The 16733-nt window shown below is 33.7% G+C and overlaps 1 protein-coding gene across 1 annotated transcript; it reads left to right on the top strand.

Moving 5' to 3' along the window:
- The first annotated feature begins 12300 nt into the window (after positions 1-12300).
- Positions 12301-14901, top strand: LOC139868461 (uncharacterized). The gene is made up of 3 exons (XM_071856790.1): positions 12301-12688; positions 12851-13233; positions 14113-14901. The coding sequence occupies exons 1-3, from the start codon at positions 12301-12303 to the stop codon at positions 14821-14823; spliced, it is 1482 nt and encodes a 493-aa protein (XP_071712891.1). The 3' UTR covers positions 14824-14901.
- The last annotated feature ends 1832 nt before the right edge of the window (positions 14902-16733 follow it).

Genomic DNA, 16733 nt, shown 5'->3' with positions numbered 1-16733 from the left:
TTATTTGAGTAGTAAGGTTATTGTGAATCATTATATTCATAGATTTTACTCGAATGGGTTCTCTGTCCTTCCTGCTCAAGGCGTCGGCTACCACATTTGCCTTCCCCGGATGGTAACGAATCTCAAAGTCGTAATCATTTAACAATTCAATCCACCCACGCTGCCTCATATTCAGTTGTTTCTGATTAAATATGTATTGAAGACTTTTGTGGTCGGTATATATAATACTTTTGACCTCATATAAGTAGTGCCTCCAAGTCTTTAATGCAAAAACAACCGCGCCTAATTCCAAATCATGCATCGTATAATTTTGTTCGTGAATCTTCAATTGTCTAGACGCATAAGCAATTACTTTCATTCATTGCATTAATACACAACCGAGACCTTGCTTTGAGGCATCACAATATATCACAAAATCATCATTCCCTTCAGGTAATGACAATATAGGTGCCGTAGTTAACTTTTTCTGCAATAACTGAAACGCTTTCTCTTGTTCATCCTTCCATTCAAATTTCTTCCCTTTATGCGTTAATGCAGTCAAGGGTTTTGCTATTCTGGAAAAGTCTTGGATGAACCTTCTGTAGTAACCAGCTAGTCCTAAAAACGGGCGTATGTGTTTCGGAGTTTTCGGGGTTTCCCACTTTTCAACGGTTTCAATCTTTGCTAGATCCACCTGAATACCTTCTTTGTTCACTATGTGACCGAGGAATTGAACTTCTTCCAACCAAAATGCACACTTTGAAAACTTAGCGTATAGTTTTTCTTTCCTTAACAACTCTAGCACTTTTCTCAAGTGTTCTTCGTGCTCTTGATCATTCTTCGAGTAAATAAGTATGTCATCGATGAAAACAATGACAAACTTGTCAAGATATGGCCCACACACTCGGTTCATGAGGTCCATGAACACAGCTGGTGCGTTAGTCAATCCAAATGGCATAACCATAAACTCGTAATGACCGTAACACGTCCTAAAAGCGGTCTTTGGAATATCATCCTCCTTCACCCGCATTTGATGATATCCAGAACGTAAATCGATCTTCGAATAAATAGACGAGCCTTGTAGTTGATCAAATAAGTCGTCGATTCTCGGTAGTGGGTAGCGGTTCTTGATGGTAAGTTTGTTCAACTCTCGGTAGTCGATACACAACCTGAATGTACCATCTTTCTTCTTGACAAATAAAACAGGAGCTCCCCACTGTGATGTGCTTGGTCGAATGAAAACACGCTCTAAAAGTTCTTGTAATTGGCTCTGAAGTTCCTTCATTTCGCTAGGTGCGACTCTGTATGGAGCACGAGCTATTGGTGCAGCTCCCGGTACAAGGTCTATTTGAAATTCAACTGATCGGTGTGGAGGTAGTCCCGGTAATTCTTTCAAAAATATATCGGGAAATTCTTTTGCGATGGGAATATCATTGATGTTCTTTTCTTCGGAATTGACTTTCTCGACGTGTGCTAGCACAGTATAGCAACCTTTTCTTATTAGTTTTTGTGCCTTCGGGTTACTAATAAGATTTAACTTTGCGTTGCTCTTTTCTCCGTACACCATTAAGGGTTTTCCTTTTTCTCGTATAATGCGAATTGCATTTTTGTAACAAACGATCTCTGCTTTCACTTCTTTCAACCAGTCCATACCGATTATCACATCAAAACTCCCTAACTCTACTGGTATCAAGTCAATCTTAAATGTTTCGCTAACCAGTTTAATTTCTCGATTCCGACATATATTATCTGCTGAAATTAATTTACCATTTGCTAATTCGAGTAAAAATTTACTATCCAAAGGCGTCAATGGGCAACTTAATTTAGCACAAAATTCTCTACTCATATAGCTTCTATCCGCACCCAAATCAAATAAAACATAAGCAGATTTATCGTCAATAAGAAACGTACCCGTAACAAGCTCCGGGTCTTCCTGTGCTTCTGCCGCATTAATATTGAAAACTCTTCCACGGCCCTGCCCATTAGTATTCCCCTGATTCGGGAAATTTCTAATAATGTGGCCCGGTTTTCCACATTTATAACAAACAGCGTTAGTATTACTTGCTCCGACACTATTCGTTTCGGCATTACTTGTTCCGGCATTATTTGCTCCCTTAGTTCTGTTAAACTTTTGTCCGTAGACCTCACACTTTGTCGCGCTATGACCATTTCTTTTACACCTGTTGCAAAATGTCGTGCAAAACCCCTGGTGATTTTCTTCACACCTATGACATGGCTGTTTTTGGTTTTTGTTGCCGTTGTTATTGAGGTTGTTGTTGGGATTATTATTGTTGTTGAAATGGTTGTTGTAGTTGTTGGGATGTTTGTTGTAGTTATTGTTAGGATTTCGGTTATTGTTGCGATTGTTGTTGCGGTTGTTGGGATAGTTGTTGCGATTGTGGTTGTAATTGTTATTGTTGTTGTACTGGTGACTCTTGTCACCGTTTTCCTCCTACTTCCTCTTGAGTTGTTTCGTGTTGGCTTCTTCGGCCGCCTGCTCTTTAATTCTTCCCTCAATCTGATTTATGAGTTTATGAGCCATTCGACTTGCCTTCTGTATAGAAGCGGGCTCATGTGAACTTACATCTTCTTGAATCCTTACTGGTAACCCTTTTACAAACGCGTCGATCTTCTCTTCTTCATCTTCGAATGCTCCCGGACACAATAGGCACAACTCTGTGAATCGTCGTTCATATGTGGTAACGTCGAACCCTTGTGTTCGTAACTCTCTAAGTTCTGCCTTGAGTTTATTGACTTCGTTTCTAGGACGGTACTGCTCGTTCATCAATTGCTTGAATGCCGACCACAGTAGTGCATAAGCAGCATTTTGTCCTACCTGTTCAAGATAGGTGTTCCACCACGTTAACGCAGTACCTGTGAAGGTATGCGTAGCGTACTTAACTTTGTCCTCTTCTGTACACTTACTTATGGCAAACACCGATTCGACTTTCTCGGTCCACCGTTTCAATCCAATTGGTCCTTCGGTTCCATCAAATTCCAAAGGTTTGCAGGCAGTGAATTCTTTGTAGGTGCATCCTACACGATTTCTTGCGCCGTTAGCTGCATTGCTAGATTCAGCGTTATTGTTGGTATGTAGCGCAGCCTGTACTGCGGCTATGTTTGCAGCAAGAAAGGTACGAAATTCCTCTTCGTTCATATTCATGGTGTGTCGAGTAGTCGGTGCCATTTCCTTCAAAATAGACAACTGGATCGAGTTAATCATACAGAATATTAAGAGTAGTCAATAGTATTTCGTAGCATAATATGAACTCATTTATAAAAGCTTTTTCTTCATATTAGCGTTTTATAAGTTTAAATTCGGGTACTACCTACCCGTTAAGTTCATACTTGTTAGCTAATATACAATTCAACTACTACAATTTCATATGAAAAACTGATTATAATAATATATCACATACAAATATTCTTCAAACTTACAACTTCGCTATATTACATATAACATGAAATATAGTACACTATGATACAGGACAGTTTTGAAGATAAATCTAGTTAATACGCAAGTTGTTCAGCAAAGGAAATAAAGACACGTAATTCATAAGTCTAGAAACAAGTCATGCATTCTGGTTTTACTAAGACGACTTCCCATCCTTGGTCTTGTGGAAAATAACCGTTATGACCATTGGCTAGGCAGCAAGTTGTAACGTCGTCAAAAGGACGAGGGTTTCGTAATGTCCAACAGCCCCGTAATAATCTAAAAACCTTGTTTCTCACCCCAACTACTGAATCCGTCACTTGTGGTTCTCTAAGACCAACGCTCGGATACCAACTGAAATGTCCCGTTCATATTGATTATAAACGTTCCATATTAATTGATTTCGTCGCGAGGTTTTGACCTCTATATGAGACGTTTTTCAAAGACTGCATTCATTTTTAAAACAACCATAACCTTTATTTTATCGATAAAGGTTTAAAAAGCATTACGTAGATTATCAAATAATGATAATCTAAAATATACCGTTTACACACGACCATTACATAATGGTTTACAATAAGAACATATTACATCAAAAATAAGTTTCTTGAATGCAGTTTTTACATAATATCATACAAGCATGGACTCCAAATCTTGTCCTTATTTTAGTATGCAACAGCGGAAGCTCTTAATAATCACCTGAGAATAAACATGCTTAAAACGTCAACAAAAATGTTGGTGAGTTATAGGTTTATCCTATATATTATCAAATCATAATAATAGACCACAAGATTTCATATTTCAATATACATCCCATACATAGAGATAAAATTCATTCATATGGTGAACACCTGGTAACCGACATTAACAAGATGCATATAAGAATATCCCCTTTCATTCCGGGAAATCCTTCGGACATGATAAAACAACATCGAAGTACTAAAGCATCTGGTACTTTGGATGGGGTTCGTTAGGCCCAATAGATCTATCTTTAGGATTCGCGTCAATTAGTAGATCGGTTTACTAATTCTTAGGTTACCAAGCAAAAGGGGCATATTCAGCTTCGATCATTCACCCATATAATGTAGTTTCAATTACTTGTGTCTATTTCGTAAAACATTTATAAAACTGCATGTATTCTCATCCCAAAATATTAGATTTTAAAAGTGGGACTATAACTCACTTTCACAGATTTTTACTTCGTCGGGAAGTAAGACTTGGCCACTGGTCGATTCACGAACCTATAACAAATATGTACATATATATCAAAGTATGTTCAAAATATATTTACAACACTTTTAATACATTTTGATGTTTTAAGTTTATTAAGTCAGCTGTCCTCGTTAGTAACCTACAACTAGTTGTCCACAGTTAGATGTACAGAAATAAATCGATATATATTATCTTGAATCAATACACGACCCAGTGTATACACGTCTCAGGCTAGATCACAACTCAAAATATATATATTTTTTGAATCAACCTCAACCCTGTATAGCTAACTCCAACATTACTGCATATAGAGTGTCTATGGTTATTCCAAATAATATATAAACATGGGTCGATATGATATGTCAAAACATTTGCATACGTGTCTATGGTATCCCAAGATTACATAATATATTAGAATACATGTATAATACAATATAAGTTAGCTAGGATATGATTTGTATAGAATTGTTAATATTTCCCGTAGCTACAAAAATCAAAAAATATCCAATCTTGTTTTACCCATAACTTCTTCATTTTAAATTCGTTTTGAGTGAATCAAATTCCTATAGTTTCATATTGAACTCTATTTTATGAATCTAAATAGAAAAATTATAGGTTTATAGTCGGAAATATAAGTTACAAGTCGTTTTTTTAAGAGGTAGTCATTTCAGTCGAAAGAACGACGTCTTGATGACCATTTTGAAAAACATACTTCCACTTTGAGTTTAACCATGATTTTTGGATATAGTTTCATGTTCATAAGAAAAATCATTTTCCTAGAAGAACAACTTTTAAATCAAAGTTTATCATAGTTTTTAATTATCAAACCCAAAACAGCCCGCGGTGTTACTACGACGGCGTATGTCCGGTTTTACGGTGTTTTTTGTGTTTCCAGTTTTAAATCATTAAGTTAGCATATCATATAGATATAGAACATGTGTTTAGTTGATTTTAAAAGTCAAGTTAGAAGGATTAACTTTTGTTTGCGAACAAGTTTAGAATTAACTAAACTATGTTCTAGTGATTTCAAGTTTAAACCTTCGAATAAGATAGCTTTATATGTATGAATCGAATGATGTTATGAACATCATTACTACCTCAAGTTTTGTGGATAAACCTACTGGAAAAGAGACAAATGGATCTAGCTTCAAAGGATCTTGGATGGTTTGAAAGTTCTTGAAGTAGAATCATGACACGAAAACAAGTTCAAGTAAGATTTTCACTCGAAATAAGATTGTTATAGTTATAGAAATTGAATCAAAGTTTGAATATGAGTATTACCTTGTATTATAAAGATATGTTACTGTAAATAAGAAAGATTTCTTGAGGTTGGATGATCACTCTACAAGATTGGAAGTAAGCTAGCAAACTTGGAAGTATTCTTGATTTTATGAAACTAGAACTTGTAGAATTTATGAAGAACACTTAGAAATTGAAGATATAACTTGAGAGAGATCAATTAGATGAAGAAAATTGAAGAATAAAAGTGTTTGTAGGTATTTTTGGTCGTTGGTATATGGATTAGATATAAAGGATGTGTAATTTTGTTTACATGTAAATAAGTCATGAATGATTACTCATATTTTTGTAATTTTATGAGATATTTCATGCTAGTTGCCAAATGATGGTTCCAACATGTGTTAGGTGACTCACATGGGCTGCTAAGAGCTGATCATTGGAGTGTATATACTAATAGTACATACATCTAAAAGCTGTGTATTGTACGAGTACGAATACGGGTGCATACGAGTAGAATTGTTGATGAAACTGAACGAGGATGTAATTGTAAGCATTTTTGTTAAGTAGAAGTATTTTTATAAGTATCTTGAAGTCTTTCAAAAGTGTATGAATACATATTAAAACACTACATGTACATACATTTTAACTGAGTCGTTAAGTCATCGTTAGTCGTTACATGTAAATGTTGATTTGAAACCTTTAAGTTAACGATCTTGTTAAATGTTGTTAACCCAATATTTATTATATCTAATGAGATGTTAAATTATTATATTATCATGATATTATGATATATTAATATATCTTAATATGATATATATACATTTAAATGTCGATACAACGAAAATCGTTACATATATATCTCGTTTCGAAATCATTAAGTTAGTAGTATTGTTTTTATATATGTAGTTCATTGTTAATACACTTAATGACATGTTTACTTATCATTTATCATGATTAAACATAGTGTATCAATATCTTAATATGATTCATATGTATTTAGTAAGAAGTTGTTATAACGATAATCGTTATATATATCGTTTCGAGTTTCTTAATTCAATAAACTCAATTTTATGTATATAACTCATTGTTAAAATACCTAATGAGATATACTTACTTATCATAATATCATGTTAACTATATATATAATCATATATATGTCATCATATAGTTTTTTTACAAGTTTTAACGTTCGTGAATCACCGGTCAACTTGGGTGGTCAAATGTCTATATGAAACCTATTTCAATTAATCAAGTCTTAACAAGTTTGATTACTTAACATGTTGGAAACACTTAATCATGTAAATAACAATTTCATTTAATATATATATATAAACATGGAAAAGTTCGGGTCACTACAGTATATTTATTATTATTATTCAAACTAATATTATTTAGGAGTGTTATTATTATTATTTATACATAAAATACTACGATGAGGTCATGAATGAGCGAGTTTAGAATATGCTCTTCGAGTAGGATAGGGCTAAGAAAATTATGGGTTATGACTATGGAGGTGATGGGTATGGTTCATGGGTATGCTCGTGAGGTTAATCTAGTGTTTATCATCTCTGTCGCGTCTACGTACTTTCCTGCAATATTGAATCTCAATATTGATACGTGAGCATTCATAACTCAACTTTTATTTACTAATAGTGTATCCCTGGCTAGTGCTCGAGTATATAGGATTATGCATGCTTGTACTTTTGATATTGCCATTAGATAGGTTATGTTGAATCCTGAATTAACTTACATATGCGGTTGAGATGAGATAAGGTATAGGATATGCATGTCGTTGGAAAGCTAGCGAAAAACTATAAACTTTTCATTTAGATATCGAATGAATTTGATGAACGGAATAGAAGTTATTATCAATTGAACTTTTGTATTATTATTAAAAATGATTATTATTATCGTCGTTATTATCGTCGTTATTATTATTATTATTATTATTATTATTATTATTATTATTATTATTATTATGATTATTATTATTATTATTAAAATTATCAATAAACTGTATGATCATTAAAAATCGTTATTTTTATTATTACCATCGTTAAAGTTATAATTAGTATTATTATTATTATTATCATTAAAACAGTTATTTGTAATATCATTATCATAATATTAGTTATTATTAGTATTATTATAATTAAAATAGTAGTAGTAACACTTAATTATTATAATTACTATTATTATCATTAAAATGAACGCGATATAAAAGACGATTTAAAAGCTATTAAAAAATTGATTAGGAAATAACGAGTATGAGTATCATGATGAAATTTAAAGATATTGATTTAGATAAAATTATCATTTTTCATTATTATTATTAAAAGTATTATTATTAATATTAAAAATATCATCTTTACAAAAATTATTATGTTTAATAGGAATATCATTGTTAATATAAAATTTCATTATTAATAAGAATTATCATATTGTTATAATACCATTTTCGTAAATATAAATATTGTTATTATTATTAGTAGAATAATAATAATTATTAATACAAAATAATACAACTTTTACTTATTATTATTATCAATGTTATTTTATCAAATAAAAATGTAATACAAATAATATAATTACCTTAATAAAACCTATCATAATATTATTATGATATCCAATGAACGTTATAAATTTTATTATATAAGATATACAAAAGTATATTTTTATATAAAGTTTTATTTATTAATAAATAAATTATATTATTTACTCTAATAAATCTTTTAAAAATATTTAAAAATATAAAACGACGATATTTAAACTATATAATAATCATGTATAAATTTGGAAATCATTTTTAGTCAAATTGACTTTTGTTGACTTTTGCATATTAGTCTCGAGCATTATGATTGTGGTACATTATGACCTAACCTAAATTGTTAGACAAATATTGACCAACATATAAATATATATAATTAATATAGGTTCGTGAATCCGAGGCCAACCTTACACTTGTTTATAGACGTTATATGTATTTTTACTACAAAATACAGTATGGTGAGTTTCATTTGCTCCCTTTTTAAATGCTTTTGCAATATATATTTTTGGGACTGAGAATACATGCGCTGATTTTATAACTGTTTTAAGAAATAGACACAAGTACTTAAAACTACATTCTATGGCTGGATTATTAAACCGAATATGCCCCTTTATAGTCTGGTAATCTAAGAATTAGGGAACAGACACCTTAATTGACGCGAATCCTAAAGATAGATCTATCGGGCCCAACAAGCCCCATCCAAAGTACCGGATGCTTTAGTACTTCGAAATTTATATCATGTCCGAAGGAGGATCCCGGAATGATGGGGATATTCTTATATGTATATTGTGAATGTCGGTTACCAGTTGTTCAATCCATATGAATGATTTTTGTCTCTATGCATGGGACGTATTTATGAGAACTGGAAATGAAATTCTTGTGGTCTATTAAAATGATGGAAATGATTATTAATGTTAAACTAATGAACTCACCAACCTTTTGGTTGACACTTTAAAGCATGTTTATTCTCAGGTATGAAAGAAATCTTCCGCTTTGCATTTGCTCACTTTAAAGATATTACTTGAAGTCATTCATGGCATATTTCAAAAGACGTTGCATTCGAGTCGTTGAGTTCATCAAGATTATTATTAAGTTAATTATAGTTAGATATATTATGAAATGGTATACATGCCGTCAACTTCCGATGTAATGAAAGATTGTCTTTTCAAAAACGAATGCAATGTTTGTAAAATGTATCATATAGAGGTCAAGTACCTCGCGATGTAATCAACTGTTGTGAATCGTTTATAATCGATATGGACTTTGTCCGGATGGATTTGGACGGGTCTCTACACGCACGAGGTCAACCGAGGCCAGGCTAGGTTGGGTCCAAGTCCTATGGATGTTTAGTATAGCATAGAAGGACGCAAGCATTGCGTCTGGACGGTTATGCAGGTGATCCGGTAGGAGGGACTATTGGTAGACTGTAGCCCGATCAGCTACGAGTCGTAGGCCCGTACAAGCCACTGAATCCTTGTGTTGCTATTAGTTGTTTGCTGACGGATGTAGCAATAGATGATCTGGCATGTTTGATACTGTATGCTTAGCTGTTAGATAGTTGCATTCACTTAGCAGTTGTGCTAATCCCCCACATTTCCACCCTTGCAGGTTCAGTACGATTGCATGTTAGATACCAGGGTGAAGATGGGATACGGGATGATATGTTTGACAAGTCGAAACTCTGATGTCGTGTCTTTTGTTACTAGTGTCTTTGCTTAACGTAACACATGGTTTTTATATATGTAACGGACTTTTAATATTTGATATGATATGAATGTAATGTAATACAGGTGTCGTTTGTATTACGTGTTATATTTTATAAACAGGACTTCCGCTGTGACTTAAAAAAAAACAGGGTGTTACATTACTGGTAAAACCATAGATTTGCTTTGACAAGAAGATCGTTTGAAGAAGTTTGAAAGTTTTGGAAAAAAGAAAATAGAAGTGTAGACAGTATTTATAGCCAAATTGGAAGGTGGAAAGATATGCTCGATCGAGACAAGTGTAGGGGTCAGATGAATTGGGGATTGATTTTCAAAGTTCAAAAAGTAATTAAATTGAAAATTAATCAAAAGTGGAAGTTTTAGTGGCAAAATCATCATTTGGGTTACATCAAGTCAGACAAATAGACGGCTACAACAGGTTCATGTTTTCGAGGAAAACGTTACCTTTTATTTTATAGTTTAATGACATTATTTTTTACAAAAATAAAAACATTAAATTAGGGGGACTTAATGGTGTATCCTAGGAGATACACGCATAAAAATATCATGATTACATAAAAGAAAGGCTCAAAACACATAAAAGGTAGCAGTAATAAGCAGTTTTCTTAATAGCCGTTCAGCGCTCAGCCAGGCCCCTAACGTCATGCGTAAGCCCTGTAGGAAACTTCTATGCTTAAGACCTTGATTAGGCGCGTGAGCGGCACGCAGCCGCGTCGGCCCACGCCAAAGTCGGTTCCGGATATCTCGCATAACCAATTAATTAGCATCTGACACGTATTTCCGACAATTTCGGACATTCTACGCCTATAAATAGACCCCCTGGGTCACCACATTTAACAAGTTAAGTTCAATCAGAGAGTACACTTTCTCTCTCACACATTACTTTCTCACTCTAGATATTCACCGCTTAGCAACAGAACGCTAAACGGACCACTCTCAACTTGGTCCGAAGAATGATAAAGCCACCCCACGGATATTTCATCCGTGTTCCGGGTCTGCAGGGATTCTTTCCCTAGGGCAAACATCAGTTGGCAACAAATCTCTCAGTGCTAGGCAGTTCAAGTATTGTACTGGTACCTTTTAGCCGCTAGATGGAAAATAGTACCAACATGATACAAGAAGATAACGGTTTTGCCTTAAGTACATGTGAACAAAAATGGTTAGATAAACCCGAAAACAGGCCCCATCGCAATATTAGGAGAAGGGTCAAAGATTGTCGATCACGAGAAAAGGATATTCGCGATCAGAACGTACACGATCAACTACGTGAAGATTTAACGGCTCATATTTGGAACCTCCCAACAAACTTTCGTTTTACAAACTAGTCTGTTATTAATTCACGTAATTTTATTTTATGTAACGTTTTTTTTTAATGTAACGTTTTTTTTATTTTTATTTTTAATGTAACGTTTTTTTATTTATTTATCTATGTATCTTTTCTTTTAAAAAAAAAAAAAATTGATGTAGTATTTTATCTTATGTAATAAATAAAAACTAAATAAAAAACCAAACAAAAAATCAAAAACAAAATGTCACGTTATTGTCATCATTTGATAAACACCCTTCATTACAACTCTCACATTTCTCTGCCATAGTCCAAGCAATGACTTCCCTAAAAAGTGCACATTATCCACTCCAAGTCACAATCAATCCCATTTAGATTTGAATGAATTATTTGGACTCTAAGGGTGTGTTTGGCACACCAGCTTATTGGAGCTTATGAGAGCTTATAGGAGGTTGAGCTTATGATTTTAATAAGTTCCAAGTCATAAGCTTTGTTTGGTAGACATAAAAAGTAGAACTTATGAAAATCATAAGCTCTTAAAAAATAAGCTACTTGTAGTAACTTATGAAAAAAAGTAGAACTTATGAACTGAAAAATAAGCTCCAGCTAACTTACCAAACACTTAAAAAAAATAATAAGCTCCAGCTACTAGCTTTAAAAATAAGCTCCAGCTCCAGCTCCAGCTCCAGCTCCAGCTATAAGCTCTAACTCCATCTACTTTCACCCAAACACCCTGAAATGGAAAAATATTTCTGGCCAGACTCCTTGCCCATAATTTCATTTTCATTTTATGAATATTTGAACCCCAAAATTTTCCCTCTTCTTCATTCGTTGTTTTTTTAATCCAATTTTGGCTATTGCACACCAACTGTTTGTGAAAATGCCCCAAAGAAATTCAAACACTGTTCTACGTAGATCTCCTAGGTTTAGATCTCATCAAATCAAACCCTCTAATTCCCCACATCCCAACTCCCCTGCCATTGCTCTTCGGAGATCTCCAAGATTTCTTCCAACCAAACCTCCTGATGTCAAATACCTAAAAACCCCTTTTCTTGAAGAACAAAAAATAACACAACTTGAATCTTCAGAAACACCTTCCACCTGTACACCAATTAAGAGGACTATAAATTCAAAACAAGATATTTCAGTACGGCCGGTTATTATAAAATCAAATCTTGAAAGAAAATCTTCCAGAATAATCAATCGTCTAGGTGTTGGTGTTGATGATGTGGCCCAGACATTAATTCGTAGCTTTAATAGCGGCAATCGTAAGTACACGCCTACTTATTATTATTTTTTTTTTTTATAGTTTTTTAATTTTAATAAATTGATAAATAAATATATAATTTGTTAGAAAGAGTGGCTGGAATTGCTTATTTTTACTTGTAGTTCTAATTGGGTTTACAACTGTGCAATTGCTTACTTTACAGGTAAATCAAACAGGCCAGTGACCCGCAGTTGTGGACGAGTTCTTGATAAAATTGTTAAAAACATTGATTACAGTGGTGCTACTGGTAATTTGTTGAATGATCAGGCAAATGGAGTTTGTGAAGGTGTTGTTGATGATTATAAGGTGAATAAAGCAGCTTTGTCAGGCAATGAAAATAATGTTTTGAATAAAAGTTTGCCTGAAGCGCAAAAAATAGGTAAGGTAGGAAAGACGAGGGATGATGACGAGGCGTCAAGACCTAAAAGAAAAAGATCTTATGCTAAAATCTGTGAAGGTTGGACTAAAGAGCAAGAATTAGCATTGGAAAGAGCTTACTTAACTGCAAATCCCACACCACATTTTTGGAAGAAAGTTTCTAGAATGGTAATTTCGTTTAATTAACTAGCTTACACATTTTTTTGACTAATTTGTTCATAACATCGATAACCAACACCCCTTAAGAGTTAAGAGTGGTTAGTGTTGTAAAACTCGGAATTACTTAGGGAGTAATCAGTGATTACTTGGTTTTTGGTCAGCTCCGATACTTGTAATCAAGATTGGCAACCCTTGGTCAATGACTTGGCGATTACTCGGTCAACATCCGATTAATCTGTCACCAAAAATTGTGGATTAGTCGGATTAATCGCTCAAAATTGGTCAAACTTAGTCAGTTAGTCAACATCCAAAAACTTAGTCAAATTCTCATTTGTTCCACCGAAAACTCTCATTTGTTATGTCAAACTTAGTCACTTAGTCAACATTCGATTACTCTCTCCAAAGTCCCGACCGATTACTCCCGATTATTTTTGCAAATGTGCTATTTGTTTTAAGGGTGATCCCAAAGTTTCTTCCTGTAGGATATTCCTTTTGGGTTCTTTGACTATGCTTAGTTCATTACTAGTGTATTTACTTGTAATTAAGATCGGTCAAAAATTGGTCAACCCTTGGTCAATTACTTGGCGATCACTCGGTCAACATCCGGTAATCTGTCACCATAAATCGGTGATTAGTCGATTAATCGGTCAAAGTAGGGATTAACCTGTCAAAATTGGTCAACGTCATACTTAGTCACTTGGTCAACATTCGATACTTGCTGCAGGGTATCCCTTTTGAGTTCTTTGACTATGCTAAGTTCGTTACTAGTGTATCTACATGTAGATCTTGTGTGTTATACCTTCTAATGATTATGATATTATACAGTATTTATTTATTGTTATCTACTGTTTTTAGGCTAATTTTCAATTTATTTCTTTTGTATATCAGGTGCCTGGAAAATCAGCACATGAATGTTTTGACAAAATACATAGTAGTCATTCAACTCCACCTCAACCTGAGTCTCGTTTCAGATCTCGAGGTGTAACAACAAACAAAAGCAACTTGTCTGCAAGCAAATTACTCGATTCATCATCCAAGAACGTTAAAAAGCCTCGTAGCCGTAGGCAAAAGAGCCACGTGATACAAAGAACAGTAAGACACATGCTTCAAAAACAGTATAAAGTGGAAAAAGACTCTGAAATGGACCTATTTTCGATTCTAGAACCAACATTAACTCCATCTTATCGGCTAGTTACCACCCCTGCTTGTAACAAGTTTAATGTCGATGTAATCAATAAGTTGCGTGAGGGATCTTCGACAGCTTATAAAAAGAGTCGTTCAAGATTCATTAGTTTGTACGAAACACCGATTATCAGCCCTCCTGTTTTGAAACAGGTTAAAAATATAGCGTTGCATGAAAAGTATATTGACCAATTAAACTGCAGAGAAGCTAATAGGAAGGCAGCATCATTAAGGGTAGAAAGGAAAGGGATAAGTGTTGAGAGTTCTGTTCAAAGAAAAAATGCAATTGAAGCTGCAAAATTTGCGTTGGCTTTTGATGCGAAAGATGCTATCAACAAGTTTCAAGATCAAGAGGTTAAGGCACTTAGCAGCATTTTTGACGATGAAATTGGTTCTGATAATGAGGAAGAAGGTTAGGATATGTTGTAATACTAGTAGATTTTCTGTTTTTATTTGTAGTGCTGTTCAAATATGACATTATGAATTCACATTTTCATGAAGGCTAGCATTCTCTCTAGGTTATGTATATGGCAATATTAACCTTTGACATTGCTTTATTGTTCATTATATCTAGAATTGGTAGAAGGGTATCCAAGAAAATGGTCATGATAACTCTATACGGGTTTTGTTTTCATTTGTTGATGGCTAGTTTTTAGCTTTTATGTGTACATTTCGTTTGCGTTCCGAGTAACTGAATAAATAAACACTGAATAGTTAAAAATCTTAACGACGTAAAGTAATCCTATCTCATTAATAAATAAAAAAATATAGTGATAATTGTTGCAGATATAATTTAAGATATTGAATGATTATGAAGGTGTTTTTTGTGGACAGCGATTGGGATCACCCGAGGGGGACTAAACCATCTGTTGCGATCATCTCTCGTTTCGACTATGCCGATGCAGCGATAATAACCCGCCCTCATCGCTGCCTAGGACGAAACCTTGAAACCGATCCAAGGGCACGGCCAAGTAAAACCCCCCTCCCCTTTACCCCCCAAACGACATGGAAAAAGTGCCATGGGTAGATACTTCATGGCAGAGATGAAATTGTGTTTTTAATATGTAACTAAGGGTGGTCGAACTCCTTACCTTCCCTAAAGGAGGTAAGATTTAAAAAGTAACAAACAAAGTGTTAATGTTGATCGTTCATCATTCACTTATTTTTTTTTTTTTGGCAAAAATCTGAATTAAATAAATTAATACCTTTCACGAAATAGTGAAAGATCATCAAGTACATAATGGATCACTTTGGACTTGCATATTCCTTTAGGGGTGTTCATCGATTCGGTTTTTGGTGTTTCGGTTAATTCGGTTGGTTTTTTTCGGTTTTGAAACTTATAAAATCAAAACCGAAACCAAACCGAAACCATATTTATATATCAAAACCAAAACCAAAACCGAACCGAAAACCGAATTTAATTTCGGTTAAAACTGAAAATCACTAAAAATTAAAATCCGAACCAGCATAACTATTTACATATTGTTATAATATTAGGCTTTAATGGATAGTCAATTTTGTAAAAATCATAGTCAATATTGGATACCTATTGTATAATATTTTTTGTACTATAAATACCCATGTATGCAAGCTAAAAAACTTGCACCCTCCATTATACTTACAAGAATTATTTCTCTCATTAGTATTCTACTCCTTCATTACTAGAATTTTGTAGTAAGTTTAGGCTACCAATGTTGTTATAAACAACTAAATTACAACACGTTATCAGCACGAAGTGCTCCGTATAATCAAGGTTTATCTAAGCAAGCACAATGAAATGTCCCGTTCATATTGATTATAAACGTTCCATATTAATTGATTTCGTTGCGAGGTTTTGACCTCTATATGAGACGTTTTTCAAAGACTGCATTCATTTTTAAAACAACCATAACCTTTATTTTATCAATAAAGGTTTTAAAAACATTACGTAGATTATCAAATAATGATAATCTAAAATATACTGTTTACGCACGACCATTATATAATGGTTTACAATAGAAATATATTACAATGACATATGTTTATTGAATGCAGTTTTTACACAATATCATACAAACATGGACTCCAAATCTTGTCCTTATTTTAGTATGCAACAGCGGAAGCTCTTAGTATTCACCTGAGAATAAACATGCTTTAAACGTCAACAAAAATGTTGGTGAGTTATAGGTTTAACCTATATATATCAAATCGTAACAATAGACCACAAGATTTCATATTTTAATACACATTCCATACATAGAGATAAAAATCATTCATATGGTGAACATCTGGTAACCGACATTAACAAGATGCATATATAAGACTATCCCCATCATTCCGGGACACCC

Source organism: Rutidosis leptorrhynchoides, chromosome 9, assembly GCF_046630445.1.
Source record: "Rutidosis leptorrhynchoides isolate AG116_Rl617_1_P2 chromosome 9, CSIRO_AGI_Rlap_v1, whole genome shotgun sequence".
In the NCBI taxonomy this organism is placed as follows: domain Eukaryota; kingdom Viridiplantae; phylum Streptophyta; class Magnoliopsida; order Asterales; family Asteraceae; genus Rutidosis; species Rutidosis leptorrhynchoides.
This window is presented reverse-complemented; position numbering and strand designations above follow the sequence as displayed.

Coding starts and splice junctions, on each gene's coding strand:
- LOC139868461 (XM_071856790.1), top strand. CDS start 12,301: ATGCCCCAAAGAAATTCAAACACTGTTCTACGTAGATCTCCTAGGTTT. Junction 12,689..12,850: donor TAGCTTTAATAGCGGCAATC/GTAAGTACACGC, acceptor CTTACTTTACAG/GTAAATCAAACAGGCCAGTG. Junction 13,234..14,112: donor GGAAGAAAGTTTCTAGAATG/GTAATTTCGTTT, acceptor TTTGTATATCAG/GTGCCTGGAAAATCAGCACA.